The sequence below is a fragment of the Oppia nitens genome, unplaced genomic scaffold (assembly GCF_028296485.1).
Source record: "Oppia nitens isolate AA-2021 unplaced genomic scaffold, nextdenovo-longstitch-racon4-pilon3 scaffold4_pilon_pilon_pilon, whole genome shotgun sequence".
In the NCBI taxonomy this organism is placed as follows: domain Eukaryota; kingdom Metazoa; phylum Arthropoda; class Arachnida; order Sarcoptiformes; family Oppiidae; genus Oppia; species Oppia nitens.
Window position 1 is genome coordinate 3,026,730 of NW_026533232.1, and position 16,268 is coordinate 3,042,997.

Genomic DNA, 16,268 nt, shown 5'->3' on the forward strand with positions numbered 1-16,268 from the left:
GTACTTTATAATACATTAGATTAAATTAATACAGTATTTGACACAATATTGTAAATCACAATACATTAGTACTGTACTGTAGTATACAGTATATCACATTAATGTGACCCTAATTTTATTTATAAGTTATTATTATAATCATATCTTAATGTCAATTCAATTATAGTATTGCATTAATTTTATAACATATGTCACATAATTTAATTTGTAGTAAACTTAATGATAAGTTTGCATAAATTACAAATAAGACATTAATATACTGTAAAATAGCAACTAATTAATTAGCTTATTATAAATTATTAAATTTTAATTAAATTAATTAAATTTAGTTCATTTATTATATTATATTATATAATACCAGTATATGTTTGTAAAACTACATATCATTTATATTTTAATTTCAAACATCAGAACTTTTGATATTTTGAAAATATATTTAAATTGCTAAAAAAGTATATGCAATAATTTGTGATAAAAGAGAAATCAATAATTGTTTTTTATAAGCTTATATATATATATATATATAATTGAATTATCATTCAAACATTTGAAATGTAATTTTAATTAATATTAATTGTAAGATTTTTAAAATGTAAAATTCGATAATTACGTGTAATTATAAAACAATTACATTTATATTTGTATGTTTTAATAATTATAAATCAAAGTTTGAAATTGTATTTAAATAAACTTTTACAATATTATATAATTTATATTATATAACATCATTAGTATTATAATATGATCTTTGATGACACAAATTTTACATCAAATTAAATGCTCTTTAAATTTTTTTTTTAATTTTTTGACAATTAAATTACGATATACTGTATAATACTATTATAACAAATAAGTATTTTTATTATTTATGAATTCTATAATATTTGTAATTATTATTATTGTTTTATTACATCTAATACATAAAATTGATAATTAAATAGTTAATTTTGTTCAAATTATTATCATTTAAAAATAAGAATTTAAACATTTAAACTTTTATGAAAAACAATTACATATTTTAATTATTTGTGAGCATAATTTTTTAATGAAAAATACATTATATAATAATTTCAAATGATTAATTCAATTTATTCATATAATTTGTTTGAAAACTTTTTTAAAAATTAATTAAAGAATTTAACTTGCACCTATAATTTTAAATTACGCTAATTAAAAATGAAATTTTTTATCGACAACTATTAAAAATTATGTAAAAATTTAAAATTTTAAAAATTAAAAGAATAATAAAATAATTATCAAAATTAACAATATGAAAAATTATTACAGTGTATTACATATCAATTGATGCTAAATAAAATTATTATGATATTTGAAATGATATTTTAGTAGAAATTAGTTATTAAAATTATTATAATTTTATTTGTTATTCAAGTAATTTAATCTATCAATGTAAATTAAAACAAATTGTTAAAGTATTATTGATACAGTATATACTATATATTAAATATACATTTAATAATGAATCCAAAATTAATAAATTAGTTTAAATACATCAATGGTTAAGCATTACTTTTACATTATTATTGTTAAATAACTTTGTAGTAATAGTAATACTACTGTACTGTACATCACAAATGTTATGTAATATAAGGACAAATCATTGGATACACTCTTATAGAAACCTTATTATAAGTACAAACACTGTATAATACAGTAATAATAATAATATTATTAATATTAATATTAATACATTATGATTAATATATAGTAATTACTAATTATTTTTTTTAATTTTATTATAAATTACTTGAAGCATAATTTAATGCAAACTCATTGATCATAAAAATGTTGATTTAATTATTGAAAAATGTTGTGATACTACAGATTGCATAATAATATAATTATAATTATTTATAAATAGCATTTATAATACGCTAATTATAGTGTATTTACAATTAATATTATATTATATATGATATAAATATTAATTCTATAATATATTTGCTATGAATGGCTCACAACCCGTATTATCAGACCATTTAAGATATATGAATGGTTCAAATGAGACCACCGAAGAATGCATTGTCGACACTAATGGACATGAATTTGAATGGATTTCTGATCCCAGAGTTAATGTGAGTTATCATTAAAACAATTGATTTGATTAACACATTGTTTACCAACAGCTAGAACTAGAAGATCTCAAGACATCAACTCAATTGATCACCAAATTGGATGTCGAGCTCAACGTGTGTTATAAACTAATGATTTATTTAGTTATATATGTTTTGATGCATTAAATTGATAAATATTATGATAAATATTATGATAAATATTGTGTTAAATTATATTAATTTTATATTCAAATGTTTTAAGGAATCGCGTAATCATTTTCATGTAATGCTTAGCGAGTCTTCAAATAAAATCTCAGATTTGGCCAAAAAGTTAGGCAATTGTGTCGATAAAGTCAAGTATAAATATTTACCGTTTATTAATTTATTACCAATAATTTTATTAATACAAACTAATTTATAAATCATTTAATGATTAGACCCTACTATGAGGCAAAAGTTAGAGCTAAAGACCTTAAATCAGATGTCGAGAGAGCGGTCATCAGATACGATAAGTCCATCACTTCTCTTGCGATGGCAAAAGAAATGGTCAAATTGGCAGAAGAAAGTCTCCAGAAGGAGAATAATGTGATGAATACTTCGTGGCAGCAAATGCTCAATCATTCAACCATTAAAGTTAATCAATGGGAAAGACAACGAACTTTGGAACAAACAAACCATCAAAGGATATCTCAAGATTATAATAATGCCCAACAACTGGCCTTACAATTGCATAAACAACTTAAACATTCAATCAATAAAACCAGGTATGCATTGGATTTCATAATTATTATTATTGTTTATAATTTATAATACATTTTATTTATACAAATCCATAATATCTATATTAATAGTCTTTAATCGGCTTAATTTGTTTATATTATATATATATACCGGTATATGTATATAAAAATAATTATTTTTTAGATTTATTCAAAATTAAATTTTGTTGTGACATTCAATTTTAGAGTGTATCGTAATATGTAAAAATCACATAATATACAGTAATATGATACTGTATATGATATATTGTAATTTACTGTATATCATAGATAATTATAGCTTATAAATTATATGGTATTGAACAAATATCATATTTTAGATTATGAACTTAAAACTATAATATATTTAAATATTATTAGATAATTAATATATATTAAATGTATATAAAATTTAAAGGACACAACATTAGTAATAATTAAGTTTTTAAACCAAATTTTAAGGTTTATTTTTTATAATAAACAACTTTATTTTGGACAATAGTTTGGAGTCTCGAAGACATTTATTACAATTAAATAATATTACGAATCAACACGAATTACAATTGTTGTAAGTTTTCACACGTTTTTAATAATAATTATATGAATAATTAAAGACTCACTAATTTATAAACCATTATATTTATTGGCTGTCTATTGCTATACTAAAAACACATAACACTTGCGCTTCGGGTATGACTTTAGAGTTAAAGTTTACACATTTAATGCAATGCACTGTATCTTATTAATGTACTTTCTATTACAATATTATTATAATATTAATATATCAATTAAATTAAATTGTAAAATTAGTTTTGTTGATTTGTATAATTTATTAATTACCGCTAATATATTAATAGATCTGTAATTTTATCTAATTATTTTAGGCCATACTTTGAAATGAAAGGACAGTTCAATCAAATGATGGACGTGAGTGTTAAATAAAAATTATAAATTGTATTATCAGTAATTATATTTTATTGTTATTTTAAATATTAGGATCAAATTAGTAAAATGCGATCATTAGAGGAGAGAGTGTCAAAAGCCAAACTCAATTACTCGAAGGCATTGCAAAGACTGGAAGAAATCAACAATGAGATGAATCAGAGGAGAAAAGTCGACAATTTGTTGCTTCACGAGGACAGGGGTATTGGCGCCGGCGCTGAATCATCTGATGCCGTCTCACCTAAACTTAGGAAATCATTCCGCAAATTAAGTCTCGAAACAGAAGACCTCTCACAGATGTTGACGCTTAAGAGTGAATGGTTTACTAAAAGGAATGCCAAAAGTGAGACAAATAGTGATAGAGATGACACCGAAAGTATGACTACGACAGACACTTTAGATGATACAGTCATCGATAACACTATGATTGTCGATCGTGTTTCAGATACCGACAAACCATAGTTTGTTTTTAAATTAAATAAAATAAAATAGCATTTATTTAGTTTAATTAATTTTATTGTACCACAAATTATAAGGTTGTTTATATAATATTTATTTTAAGTATAAAAAATAAACAAATTTATTCTATTATATAATTAATAAGTTATTAATGGTAACCTAAATTATACTTATAATTAAACCCTCAGTTTCAGTATTACCGGTGCAATTTATAGTGTGATTTTTATCATTTATAAAATAATGTTACAATGGATGCAATATTTTGATTATATTAGTAAATAATTGTATAAAAAATAAATAAAATGTTAAAATTGGTTTATAAAAATATTACGATTATAAAGTATAATACTAACTTATAAAATGAGATCATCTCATTGTATGAGACATTAAAATGCATGTTATTTGGCAGTATTTGTGGCAAAGATTTTGATTTTGTCATCAAATTCAAGACTATAGATCGGATCGTTTCGGTCAACATTCATATCAGACATTGTTTTATTGTCATGTTTTCGACCAAATGCTGAGCACAATAAAGTAAGGCATAAAAAGACAGTGAAGATAGCAATGATAGCAACTGTAAGATGAAATGCCAGAACTTTTTCGATGACAACCAGTGATTGAGTTGCGTGTGAGGACACAGAAGTCACGAGAAAATCTTTAGCGCGAAGAAGTATTGCGATCTCATTCTTGACTGAATTCAAGTAAAGATTCGCTAAATGATTGTCTTTTCGGTCAATACTTTCGTCTAATAGAGTAATCAAAACATCGGATGAACTGTCACTATCATGAAGCTCGAGATATCGGTTCTGTACTTTCGGATTCAACTGAAAAGCACTGTCTATAAGTTGTTTACTAATAAAGTGATAATAATAATAATCCGATTTATTGATTGTAATGTCAGACCTATAAATAAGTTCCAATAGATTATTGTTAGATAAATGTTTAGTAAAGAAATCAATCATTTGTAGGACAAACCTAATAAAAACAGTACCAAATGACAACTCAACAAAACGTTTAGCCATTCCTTTAATAAATAGAGGATAAGTTATCGATGTCTGGATGTCTGACTTAATAGACGATGGATTGGACTCAGAATCCAATGAAAAACTTTTTCTTTCAATCATTTCAAACATTATGTCATAAAATTTGATTATTTTTATCGGATTTTGTCCGACAAACACATTATTGGCCCGTAATTGTGATAAACGTAACTCAATTAAAGACAATAATTTTAACATTTCGGTCAAATCACGACCTCTAAGCTCTTTTCTAATCTCTGTGATCACCAAATCAGTCATTTTCCAAGTGATACCAATGGCTTCTTCAATAGTCAATGATGTGTGACTCTTGGGCTCAATCGATACCAACCAATCAACAGTTGATACTAATTATAAAAAACCAAATATCAGATGATATTAATTTAGTTTTTAGTACCAAATGTCAGATCAATAAATTCTAACCCATTTCGTGTCCGATGGCGAACACAATTCTGGCCATTTCTTTGTGTGTCCGCAACACTTGAAGTGTTTGTTTAGCCGATACATTGTCTTTGTATGAGTTGGACACCAACACTGATGCCATCACTAATATCCATATCGTAAGAAATCCTAACGAGAGTGCCATCAAAGACAAGTGTCTTTGAGGCAAAACAATAGTGTTTTGTGACCGACGACCGGCGGTCTTCGTTTCAATCGTATTGAATACATTGAAACTATTCTTCACGATTGGCTTCACAACCATTTCAGTCATCATTTGATTTTGTCTTTGAGTGTCAAATCATGTCATTGTTTGACAACTTGTCTTAAGTATTGTATTCAATAAATATATAACTTTTGTGTCTCTATTACTGTCAACACTTCAATAGATGGCATTACATGAAACTCACTTTAAATTTGTTTTTAACATTCAATAAATAATATTTAATTCAATCAATATTATCATACATTTATATTTAATACTTTTATAAGTTATTTATTATAAATTATTTTTGAAAATAAATTATTTTAAGTGACATTAAAACTTAAATGATTATTAATGTATTATTTTTTTATCTTAAATTATTAATAGATTAATTAATAATAGATTAATAAATTATTAAATCTAAAAATTTATTTACTGTAAATTAATATACAGTATATAGAGTTAAAATGAACTTTAATGATAAAATGAAAGTAGTTTACAATATATTATAAATAAATGATTAATAAATACTTAAATGGCTTATATATTAGGCTTCAATATTGGGAAGAATTGCCTGAAAATTTGCAAAATTGTGAAAAAATTGAAAATAAATTTTGTTTTTGTCTTTAACATTGCATGTTATAAAGTTTGGTTTCAGTGTCTTCAATGTATTAAAAATAATATTAAACTTTTTAACTGAAATACGGATAGAAACCCAATGTCTGCCATCAATTTCTTCGTTATCATCACTTGAATTGATCTCTAAATCAGTAAAAGTTGTTTTCAAAGCAATTGAATCGCTTTCAACTCCAATCGTAAGAACGGCTTTATTATTTTCAGTCGGTTTTACTTTAATAGTCAAATAACTACACATTTCGTTGAGTCTTTCAATGGTTGATATAATGGCTCGCGTTTCGGGCAATTTAATAGACAACTAAAATATTATTTAAGTTTTTTAATTTATCATTCAATCAATAATTAATAAAATACTAAAATAATATCATAAATACATTACATCATATGTATCAACATTTAAGCCATAAATTTGATCCCAGTATTGAAGCGGCGGAATATCGACACGAATATCGTGACGAACTGACCGGTCGGCGTCATGTGTCGGATATTCAACCGCAATGACCAACATTTTGAGACCCGATTTCATGATTAGCTTTAATTTCATTGACTTAATGTTGGCCAACAAAGAGGTCATCACTTGAGATACACATTGTGAACGCATCTCAAAGACGATGACATTATTTTCATCATTAAAACCGTTGAACTCGTATTCATCAAAATATTCGGTAACATTGAGGTCACACTTGACCACAAACGGCGCCAAACTGTTGGTACGATCGGCAATCATTTGCATTTGTTGGTCAGTTAGTCGCACGAAGAATGTGTCCCAAAACTTGGACATACTTTGTAATACGCGAACCATTGCTGAGATCTGTGAACTATCGGTGATAACACCTCTGAACTTCATCTTCAATATCACTGATTATCACTCAAACACTTCCCAATCAAGTCTTTGTTGTATTAATTTTGATGTAATTCTTACGTTTCAAATACATTCAAAATGTTTGCCAAAATTGATCGTAAATTACGTTTAAATTTAATTGTTTTGTTTAATTAAATTATTTAATGATTTAGTTTTATAATTATATTTAATTTAAATAATAAATGTTTGAATTTGTTTTAAATGTAATTAACATAACATTTGATCTCAAATTAAAACCAAAATTTTAATCTTTTTTTGTCTATCGATGACGTTATTAATGACTGAATAATAATTGAAATATTTTAGTAAACATTGTTTTACTCCAAAAATACGACACAAACGCTAAATAAACGATCGTTTGATTGAATCAATTGTTTTGTTAAGGATTTGAAATAATCGACAAATTGATCCAATTGTTGACAATTAAGACATAGAGTCACTCGTGATGTTCGGGTCGTCCAATAATAAGCCATTGTTTGGTTCGTCGGGTACTTCCAGTGCCTTCGGTCAGCCCAACACATGTCAGTATTACTTTATATAGTTTTTTAACCATAATTTTGATGAATTGTTTCAATATTTGACATCTTTTTTAGCCACTTTTGGAGTACAGCCGACTCCCGGCGGTGGACTGTTTGGTTCAATGACGGCCACACAAACACCACAACAAACCGGATTGTTCGGGTCGACCGCAACACAGCCTTTCGGTTCGACGCAAACTTCTATTTTCGGGACGACTCCAAACACTGTAACTACCAATACATTTGGCTCTCAGTCGGCTCCCAGTGCTTTTGGTGGAACCACTTCATCTATATTTGGTACAACCCAACAAAATAATTCATTGTTTGGCGGCAACCGATTCGGTACGACCTCAACTACCTCACCATTCGGTAATACTTCTTTAACTCAACCTATGAGTGCGCCCAATGGGACAACAATTAAATTCAATGCTCCCGCGGGAACTGATACAATGATGAAGAATGGCGTTTCGCAAAATATTAACACAAGACATCAATGTATAACTTGTATGAGAGAGTATGAAACTAAATCATTGGAAGAACTTCGTCTCGAAGACTATATAGCGAACAGGAAAGGGCCGCAAAATCCGGGAATGTTTGGCACAGCAGCCAGTAGTGTCAGCTCAGGTGGTTTGTTTGGCTCTACACCGACCACTCAAAATACTTTTGGTGCGACCACACAAAATACAGGATTATTTGGTCCAAATAAGACGGCATTTGGTGGGCTAACCCAACCAACCACTACTTCTAGCGCCGGTCTATTTGGTCAAAACACTTTTGGACAAAACAAACCAATGTTTGGCGGAAGTTCTACATTTCCCAGTGCCGTAACTCCATCATCGACCACATCTATATTTGGTCCGACATCTACAGCAAATCCATTGCAAAACAATTCATTTTTTGGTTCGACCAGTAATACTGCCGCCGTAAAGCCAACATTTGGCACTACCGCTACACCAACACAACCAACACTTTTCGGTAATACGCAAAATAATAGTTTAGCTCCAAAACCACTATTCGGTACCACACCTACCAGTTCTGCCACTCCATTTGGGGCCAATACTGGAAACACTTTATTTAATACAGGAAACGCTGGTTCAACCCTTTTTGGCAGTACTTCACAGCCATCACTATTTAGCACACCATCTAATTTTAACAATACTTTAAACAAACCACTTATCAATTTCAATACCACACCTGCTAACCCATTTAATTCATCACTTGGAGGAACTGGTTTGACATCGACGACCAGTCTATTTGGAACTAATACCAACCAATTTGGTAACACTGGTACTTCATTGTTCAATTCCTCTGCTCCCAGCTTTAACTTTGGTTCGACAAACCCAACCTTTCAGTCAAGTCTACAGCCAAATATGGGCGCAACAACTCAATTACCACTCCAGACGACAGTTCAAGGAGTTAATACTGACCAATTGGTTACCCGTTTTCAAACATTCCCATACGGAAACTCACCACAACTTCAAATTGATGTCACGATATCTCCTGATAGTCGACTGCGAACAAAGTTCACGACTGACCCGAAGACTCTAAATCAATACAAAATGAGTGCTAAAACAATTGACAATAAACCTCAACGTATTGTCACAAATTCCTCAAAAGTTAATACTATGTTATTTGATGGTCTCGAAGATGAAAATACTGATGATTTTAAAACAGCTAAAGATATATTTGTTCCGCGAAAAAACGTCAAGAAATTAGTTTTTAAGCCTAAGAGTACATCATCGATGGCAGACTTAAATACTACTCAAAATACATCGAACACATCTTCATTTATGATTCATACTGAACCACAAACAGGTCATAAGTTTGAAGATTCTTCTGTTGTTGACATTACTGTTAATGAATTCATTCTGAAAGACAATAACTCCAAACAAAAAGAGCGATTAACTATATCTCCGGCCAAAGGAGATGAAAGTCAGACATTGAATGCATCAATTGGTTCAACACAACAAAGTTTGAAAGATGACAGCGATTCAGAATCGATTGCTCCTATTATTCCCAAATGTGGTGTTATATTGACCCGAACTGATTATTATACCATCCCATCAATCGATGAATTGGATGCGTATTACGATCCGTGTACTGACACATGTGTTATTCCCACTTTTACTGTTGTCCGACAGGACTACGGATCAATCTATTGGGACGGACATATCGACGTTAAAGGATTGAATTTGGATGAAACAGTTCATATACGACGTAAAGAAGTTATTGTTTATCCCGATGAAGAGGCGGCGCCCAAAGTTGGTGATGGTCTCAATCGTGCCGCTCAAATCACATTACATCAAGTTTGGCCAATTGATAAAACAACTCACGAAGTTATTAAAGATAAGGATAGATTGAGAGCTATGAAGTATTCAGAAAAGATAGAAATGGCAACAATTAAATTGGGCGCCACTTTCAAGGAATATAGACCCGATACCGGCAGTTGGGTTTTCACTGTTAAACACTTTAGTAAATATGGTTTATTGGATGACGACGACGATGATGATGATCTACAAGTAATGGAAGCGACAAAACAAATACTTCCAAAACAATCTCAACAACAACAACAACAAACTATACCTTCAAAAGAAGTGTTGGAACCAAAGAGAAAGTTATTTTCGAGAGATGTAGAACTAAATGATAATTATAACATGTCTTATGAATGGTCTGATAATCTAATGAAACCTAAGGACAACGAAATGGTAAATTTATTTGATGATGAATACGATGACTTCTTTGATGAAGATCTCGATCAATCGGCCAGTTATTTGCCACCAATTGTGCCACAGTTTACCGAAGTGGACAAAATTCGGTCGACACTATTTGATCAACGAGACTATGAATCAGTTTTATCTAAAAAGAGCAAAACATTTGCAGTTATTTCACCGCAAAAAGAAATTAAAAGCAAATATGTTTCGCCACAAATTTTGCGACCGAATCCAATCATTAAAAGAGAAATCACATTTGAAGCCGACGTTTTCAGCGCTAAAAATAAGATAATCTGTGATATCGGTTCTGTTTGTATGTCTAATTCACCGAAATTGTCATTTTTCAATGGTTCCCGAAATTTTACAATAGTTAAAGGATCAACCGTTTTAATCTGTAGTTTGAATTTAATTAAATTCAATGATTTGGTTAATAATCGATTTGAAGAACATCTGAAAAAACATTCAATGATTCAAAAGCCAGAATACGAGTCAAAAGCACCCGTAGCTGAAACCCGAGAGTTTGCTTCCAATTCACACAACTCGTTAAAACAGGAACAGCTAATTGAAGCACTTTATGGTCCATTGTCTGAAGCAACTCCTTATGCCTCTTATCAACAGAGATTAGACAAAATTAAGGGATGGCTTTTTGCTGTCAACAAAAAGTTGCCGATTCCTAAAACCAATTATTCAAAGATAATTCACTTTTTGTCAACCAATGAATTGGAAGTGGCCGCTGAGGAAGCTCTTAATGGTAATAACCCTCGTTTGGCAACATTGCTCGCGTGTGGACCAACTGTTAACAAAGAGCAACTTATTGCTCAATTAGATTCATGGAAGCGCTCAAAAGCTGATAATTTTATAGATTATGATTTGATAAAAATTTATGTATTATTGTCGGGACTGATTGAATGGAAACTTAGTAATGAAAAGATTGTCAAAGTTCTTGATGGCTTTCAATGGACACAACAATTGGCTCTTATTTTGTTATATAAAACTCAATTAGATGTCGACAATAATGACTTAGATCTCGATATTTTGTTGACATCAATGTCAAGTCTTACTGAACATCCCGAAGAAGTTGAGTATCATTTATTGGCCGGACATACGCCATGGGTAGCCATGTGTATGACCTCAAGTCCATTGGATTCATGGTTTCTTCACGAGTCACTTAAATGCTATCACGTAATGAAAGACGAAAATGATTTAATTTCAATGAGTGATTGCATTCACACTTTCATTGCCTCTCAAATTGATGACATCAGATGGTCATGTTTTGTGGCCATACATATCAGTAACGATAATATTAGACAAATGGTTATTAAAGATATTATCGGACGAAAGTCATCACAATTTATGCAAAATAAAGAAATAAAGAAATGGCTTTTGGATAACCTATTGATTCCCACAGTATTTTTGGCCGAAGCAAAGGCAATACAAGCGAAAAAATGCTTTGATTTCCCAAATTTGGCCGAAAATTTAATCGATTGTAAACAATGGTCAGAAGCGCATGAAGTACTCATTGAATCTGTATTTCCACAAATGGTTGTCAACGAAGAGAATGATGTCATCGCAGACTTAATATCAAAACTGAAGCCTAACTGTCATCTTATATCTAACTGGTCATCAAATGGCGCACACATTTATGACACTTATCTTAAATGTTTAAAAAACTCTAATATAGAAGATATTAAAGCGTTTAATATTCATCAGTTGCGGACCAAATGCAAGACACAGATCTTATGTCAAAGTGAAATGGCCAGAAGAGTCGACATTATATATTCAGAACTAACTGGTGGACAGTTCGCCTACAATACGCCCGTTCCCGACGACTACGCTCTCATGGAGTTAAAGATGAACGCAAAGAATTTAACTAAACTTTTATGTCAAACAAATTAATTGTGTTTTTGTGTTAAACTTTTTAAATATAAAGAATATATTCACACGAATTGAAACATTTACTCGCATTATATTATTATTGCTTTGGCTTTCTTTCGTATTATTATTATTCTTATTACTGTATTAATGATTATTATAATTAATGTTTTTAAAATAATGCCAATAAAGTTATGCCAAAATACAATGAAATGTTTTAATAACTTTAAAATTAATGATAAACATAGTATAGTATATGTTATGATTCATAGACACAACAATTTTTTCTGATAATTCATTGTCTGATTAGTCGAGTGATGGGTTTTAGTGAATGGACCGGAATTCGTAAAATAGCGGCGAATGGCTTCACGGATATGGTTCGGAGTTATGCAATACGAGTGCGCTTCAAATGATACTTTTGATGGATCAGCTCTCTTGCGTTTCTTTGACTTTGGTCCGCCATCTGATCCACCAGATATCGTGCTTTTACAAGAGCTAACTGATTGTGAGTTAGTCATGAAAAATGGTGTGTTTGACGACAAGTTTGTCAATAAATCTTCACTTTCATTACTGTTTGGACAGGAATTGAGATGATTTGGAGGAAAATCTTTATTTATCATTTTTTGTGGCAAAAGCGATGCCATGGGATCACATACGTCGCGCTCCAAGTCTTGTTTTACAAGAAGTGATAGATCGACGATCTGAGAGACTGTTTCTTTTGCCAAATACTGTAGTACTTCGAGTGCTAATGGATTCGGTTTCATATCAATAAAATAGTCTTTTAAGAGCCAATCTCTGAACTTCGATGGCCGCGACTTATTGGCAAAACCTGTTTGTCTCGACTCAGAATAATTCAAGTACTCCTCAGTTGTCATACAATCGGTTAACTTATTTGATCGCAAATTTCTTTCGTGTTGAACGCTATCAACAAAATTGTTATCAAATATTGAAAGAAGAGTTCCCGTATTGTCAATGGATTTCAAAAAATCATAACAATATTTGACACGTTTTGTCTGTTGCGGTGGTTTTGCCGGCATATCATCGGTGGACACTAATTGATTCAAGTTTGAAGTTGTGTTATTGTCATTGATATTATTGATGTTGTTGTTGTCGATGATATCGTCGACGTCGACAATACCAGTGCTGATGAAAGTGTTTTTACCATCTTTAACAGACAAATGTTTAACAAAACGACTTAATTTATTGCGATCGCCTCTCATGAGGAATAAGATTTCTTCGAGACCTATTAATCGAGATCCGCGACTCTCAGCAATCGGTACGGCCTGTAGTAAAACGGATGTCATCTGTTGGTGGACTATCTGTTCAATGAGTTGCGCCGATTCATAGAGTGGCCGCTCGTAGTCACCGAAGCTGTACATCATTTGTTGAATCTCTTGAGTATAACTGGTTCGGGACGCGGTAGCCGGTGACCACTTGGACCCGATTGGCGACGATAGCAACTCATCTAACGTCGGATTATTGATTGACATGTCTTTCAATGAAATAATTGTCGATCACTTGTAATGATTTGATGATCACATGTCAACACTCTTTAAATACCGTATATTATAATAATAACTATTTCAATGTTTTTATACATACAGTACTGTAATATTAGTTTAGTTTTGTGTAATATTTTTCAACAGATATTACTTTGAATTTTATTAAAAATTATCAAATCATATGACAATTAATTTATTTTACTTAATAATAATTAATAAAATAACAATTTTCGTATATTTTATTTAAGTTCAATTATAATATATCAAATCTATTTGTTTGGCTTATAAATAACATCAAATATTAACCCAAATATAAATTATCAATAACATAATTTTTTAATATATTATTATATTATTAATAATAATTTATTATTTAATAACATTTAATAACATAATTTATCGCTTTTGAGTCCCAAATCATTTTGTTTTAGAAAATGAATAGTAAATAAATTAAAATTAATAAAAATTAATATTATAATTACAATTCTTTTGGATTTGACTTAATTTAAAAAAGACATAATTGAATATTACTATAGTATTATAAATTTAACTTTATAATTTTATAACTATATAAAAAACAAATAATTAATTAACAAATAAAAGCTATTATTATTGGAATATAAATTATTGGACAAAATAATTGTTAATAAAAAATAACAAATAATTCAAAAAAGCAATAAATTCTAAAATAGTAGAAATAATAATATTTTTTAAAAATGACTTAAAATATATTGTATTTGTTGAACTAACGTATGGTTATATTGAAACTATTGTTTATGAAACAAATGGATCAAATTAACATATAACTAAATTAGTCAAATTGACTAAATATATATATAATAATAAACAGTATAAAAATGAATACAATTATATTTTGTAAATATAATAATATAATTACGTTTAAAACGTCTTTAAATGGGTTTACAATTACTGTCCGAATTTGTTGTTGTTATCAGTATTGTTACAATCAAAGTGTATATTTTAAGCTGAATTCAAAATTAAAATTTAAAACAATTGTCGGACACGGATCCAAAACAATTTCCAATTAATCTAATATTAACATCAATTTAATTGCTCAAAATGGTAGCGAAGTTGTTCAAAGACTTCAAGCGGAGGATCGGTAGAGTCCACTTTGCGGACCAGATTGACGCTATCGTAGTACTTGATTATCGGCATTGTATCGACCAAATAGGTGTTAATTCGTTTGTGTAGACTCTCCATATTGTCATCACTGCGACCACTGCCCGCCTGACCACGTTTGAGACATCGGTCAACACAAACATCACGGGGACAATCAAAAAACAGAACAAACTTGAGGTCCACTTTATGGCTCATTTCCTTCTGCCAACCCTCCAAATTGTTGTGATTTCGTGGAAACCCATCGATCAAGAATTTACCCATCAATTGGTCTCCACATCCGTTTTGGACGGCCGTAGCTTTCATGGCGTTTTCAATTAACCTACACGTGATCTCCACGGGAACTATAGAGCCGTTTCGGATATGGGTTTCAATCAGTTCTCCATATTGTGATCCCTCTGTATTTCTTTCGGTTCTCAAGAGGTCACCGGCACTCAAATGAATGAAACCAAACTCCTAAACAATTGATAATTAAAAAAATAATATCAAATATACTGTATGTTAATAATACCGGCGATATATATGATATAACTTTCATTTGATTAACTATTGAATCACTTTTTAAATTATCACATATAATGGTAGACAAAGTCTTAACAAAACATAGATTGTCTGCATATTTATACCTTACATATGAGGTCACATTGTGTCCCCTTTCCAGCTCCCGGTCCGCCCAACACAAACACGACCCACGGCTTAGTGGCCGACATGACAACTGATCCGTTTGGTTGACAACAAACGATACGATTTATGACTATTTTGACGACCGACGAGACAATTGTCGAAAATACCATAAAATTGTTGTCAAAATAAAGTCATCGTTAGTGTCGTTATGTTTATCTCTTTTTCTCTCTCTCTTCACTAATCAAACTTCAAGTCCAATGTTTTCACTGAAACTCCTAAAACACACAACACTTTTACATTCAATAGAAAACTATATGAATTAAGACATGACTTGTGTGTCGACACCTGTTGTCGATTGTATTGTAAACATGTGTTAAATATTTGACACTATAGTCAATGTATCGCTACTGTCGTCACTTCAATACATTTGTAATGATTTTGTTTGTTTGACACAACATTAGCGCCAATTCATGACTATATCTATTGGTTTAC

The 16,268-nt window shown here is 30.0% G+C and overlaps 6 protein-coding genes across 7 annotated transcripts; 2 read left to right on the plus strand and 4 right to left on the minus strand.

Moving 5' to 3' along the window:
* Positions 1-1,967: 1,967 nt before the first annotated feature.
* Positions 1,968-4,302, plus strand: LOC128959826 (SH3 domain-binding protein 5-like). Of its 2 annotated transcripts, XM_054305842.1 has the most exons (7): positions 1,968-2,096; positions 2,148-2,210; positions 2,338-2,432; positions 2,513-2,839; positions 3,336-3,401; positions 3,718-3,760; positions 3,830-4,302. In XM_054305842.1, exons 1-7 carry the CDS (start codon positions 1,968-1,970, stop codon positions 4,235-4,237), a joined length of 1,131 nt encoding a protein of 376 aa, XP_054161817.1. In that variant the 3' UTR covers positions 4,238-4,302. The 2 variants fall into 2 exon arrangements, with proteins under 2 accessions (XP_054161817.1, XP_054161818.1); XM_054305843.1 differs by lacking the exon at positions 3,336-3,401.
* Positions 4,303-4,422: 120 nt separating this feature from the next.
* Positions 4,423-6,076, minus strand: LOC128959856 (uncharacterized). The gene is made up of 3 exons (XM_054305875.1): positions 5,695-6,076; positions 5,210-5,618; positions 4,423-5,137 (listed from the first exon to the last, which is right to left on the minus strand). The coding sequence occupies exons 1-3, from the start codon at positions 5,984-5,986 to the stop codon at positions 4,633-4,635; spliced, it is 1,206 nt and encodes a 401-aa protein (XP_054161850.1). The 5' UTR covers positions 5,987-6,076; the 3' UTR covers positions 4,423-4,632.
* Positions 6,077-6,457: 381 nt separating this feature from the next.
* LOC128959926 (checkpoint protein HUS1B-like) lies at positions 6,458-7,512 on the minus strand. Its single transcript, XM_054305961.1, has 2 exons — positions 6,930-7,512; positions 6,458-6,848 (listed from the first exon to the last, which is right to left on the minus strand). Exons 1-2 carry the CDS (start codon positions 7,395-7,397, stop codon positions 6,462-6,464), a joined length of 855 nt encoding a protein of 284 aa, XP_054161936.1. The 5' UTR covers positions 7,398-7,512; the 3' UTR covers positions 6,458-6,461.
* A 205-nt stretch (positions 7,513-7,717) lies between these two features.
* LOC128960478 (nuclear pore complex protein Nup98-Nup96-like) lies at positions 7,718-12,599 on the plus strand. The gene is made up of 2 exons (XM_054306570.1): positions 7,718-7,933; positions 8,006-12,599. The coding sequence occupies exons 1-2, from the start codon at positions 7,858-7,860 to the stop codon at positions 12,535-12,537; spliced, it is 4,608 nt and encodes a 1,535-aa protein (XP_054162545.1). The 5' UTR covers positions 7,718-7,857; the 3' UTR covers positions 12,538-12,599.
* A 145-nt stretch (positions 12,600-12,744) lies between these two features.
* On the minus strand, positions 12,745-14,080 carry LOC128960480 (transcription initiation protein SPT3 homolog). The gene has a single exon (XM_054306572.1). It carries the CDS (start codon positions 14,001-14,003, stop codon positions 12,780-12,782), a length of 1,224 nt encoding a protein of 407 aa, XP_054162547.1. The 5' UTR covers positions 14,004-14,080; the 3' UTR covers positions 12,745-12,779.
* An 829-nt stretch (positions 14,081-14,909) lies between these two features.
* LOC128960481 (UMP-CMP kinase-like) lies at positions 14,910-16,071 on the minus strand. The gene is made up of 2 exons (XM_054306574.1): positions 15,779-16,071; positions 14,910-15,608 (listed from the first exon to the last, which is right to left on the minus strand). Exons 1-2 carry the CDS (start codon positions 15,944-15,946, stop codon positions 15,078-15,080), a joined length of 699 nt encoding a protein of 232 aa, XP_054162549.1. The 5' UTR covers positions 15,947-16,071; the 3' UTR covers positions 14,910-15,077.
* Positions 16,072-16,268: the final 197 nt, after the last annotated feature.

Bases quoted from the DNA above. Each gene is read 5' to 3' on its own strand.
- LOC128959826 (XM_054305842.1), top strand. From the start codon at position 1,968: ATGAATGGCTCACAACCCGTATTATCAGACCATTTAAGATATATGAAT. The intron at 2,433-2,512 runs GTATAAATATTT...TTTAATGATTAG, and splicing joins AATTGTGTCGATAAAGTCAA to ACCCTACTATGAGGCAAAAG. The intron at 3,761-3,829 runs GTGAGTGTTAAA...TTTAAATATTAG, and splicing joins AGTTCAATCAAATGATGGAC to GATCAAATTAGTAAAATGCG.
- LOC128959926 (XM_054305961.1), bottom strand. From the start codon at position 7,397: ATGAAGTTCAGAGGTGTTATCACCGATAGTTCACAGATCTCAGCAATG. The intron at 6,849-6,929 runs GTAATGTATTTA...ATAATATTTTAG, and splicing joins TAAATGTTGATACATATGAT to TTGTCTATTAAATTGCCCGA.
- LOC128960478 (XM_054306570.1), top strand. From the start codon at position 7,858: ATGTTCGGGTCGTCCAATAATAAGCCATTGTTTGGTTCGTCGGGTACT. The intron at 7,934-8,005 runs GTCAGTATTACT...CATCTTTTTTAG, and splicing joins CTTCGGTCAGCCCAACACAT to CCACTTTTGGAGTACAGCCG.
- LOC128960480 (XM_054306572.1), bottom strand. From the start codon at position 14,003: ATGTCAATCAATAATCCGACGTTAGATGAGTTGCTATCGTCGCCAATC.
- LOC128960481 (XM_054306574.1), bottom strand. From the start codon at position 15,946: ATGGTATTTTCGACAATTGTCTCGTCGGTCGTCAAAATAGTCATAAAT. The intron at 15,609-15,778 runs GTATAAATATGC...TCAATTGTTTAG, and splicing joins AATGTGACCTCATATGTAAG to GAGTTTGGTTTCATTCATTT.
- LOC128959856 (XM_054305875.1), bottom strand. From the start codon at position 5,986: ATGATGACTGAAATGGTTGTGAAGCCAATCGTGAAGAATAGTTTCAAT. The intron at 5,619-5,694 runs GTTAGAATTTAT...TTTTATAATTAG, and splicing joins CGCCATCGGACACGAAATGG to TATCAACTGTTGATTGGTTG. The intron at 5,138-5,209 runs GTTTGTCCTACA...ACTTATTTATAG, and splicing joins TTTGGTACTGTTTTTATTAG to GTCTGACATTACAATCAATA.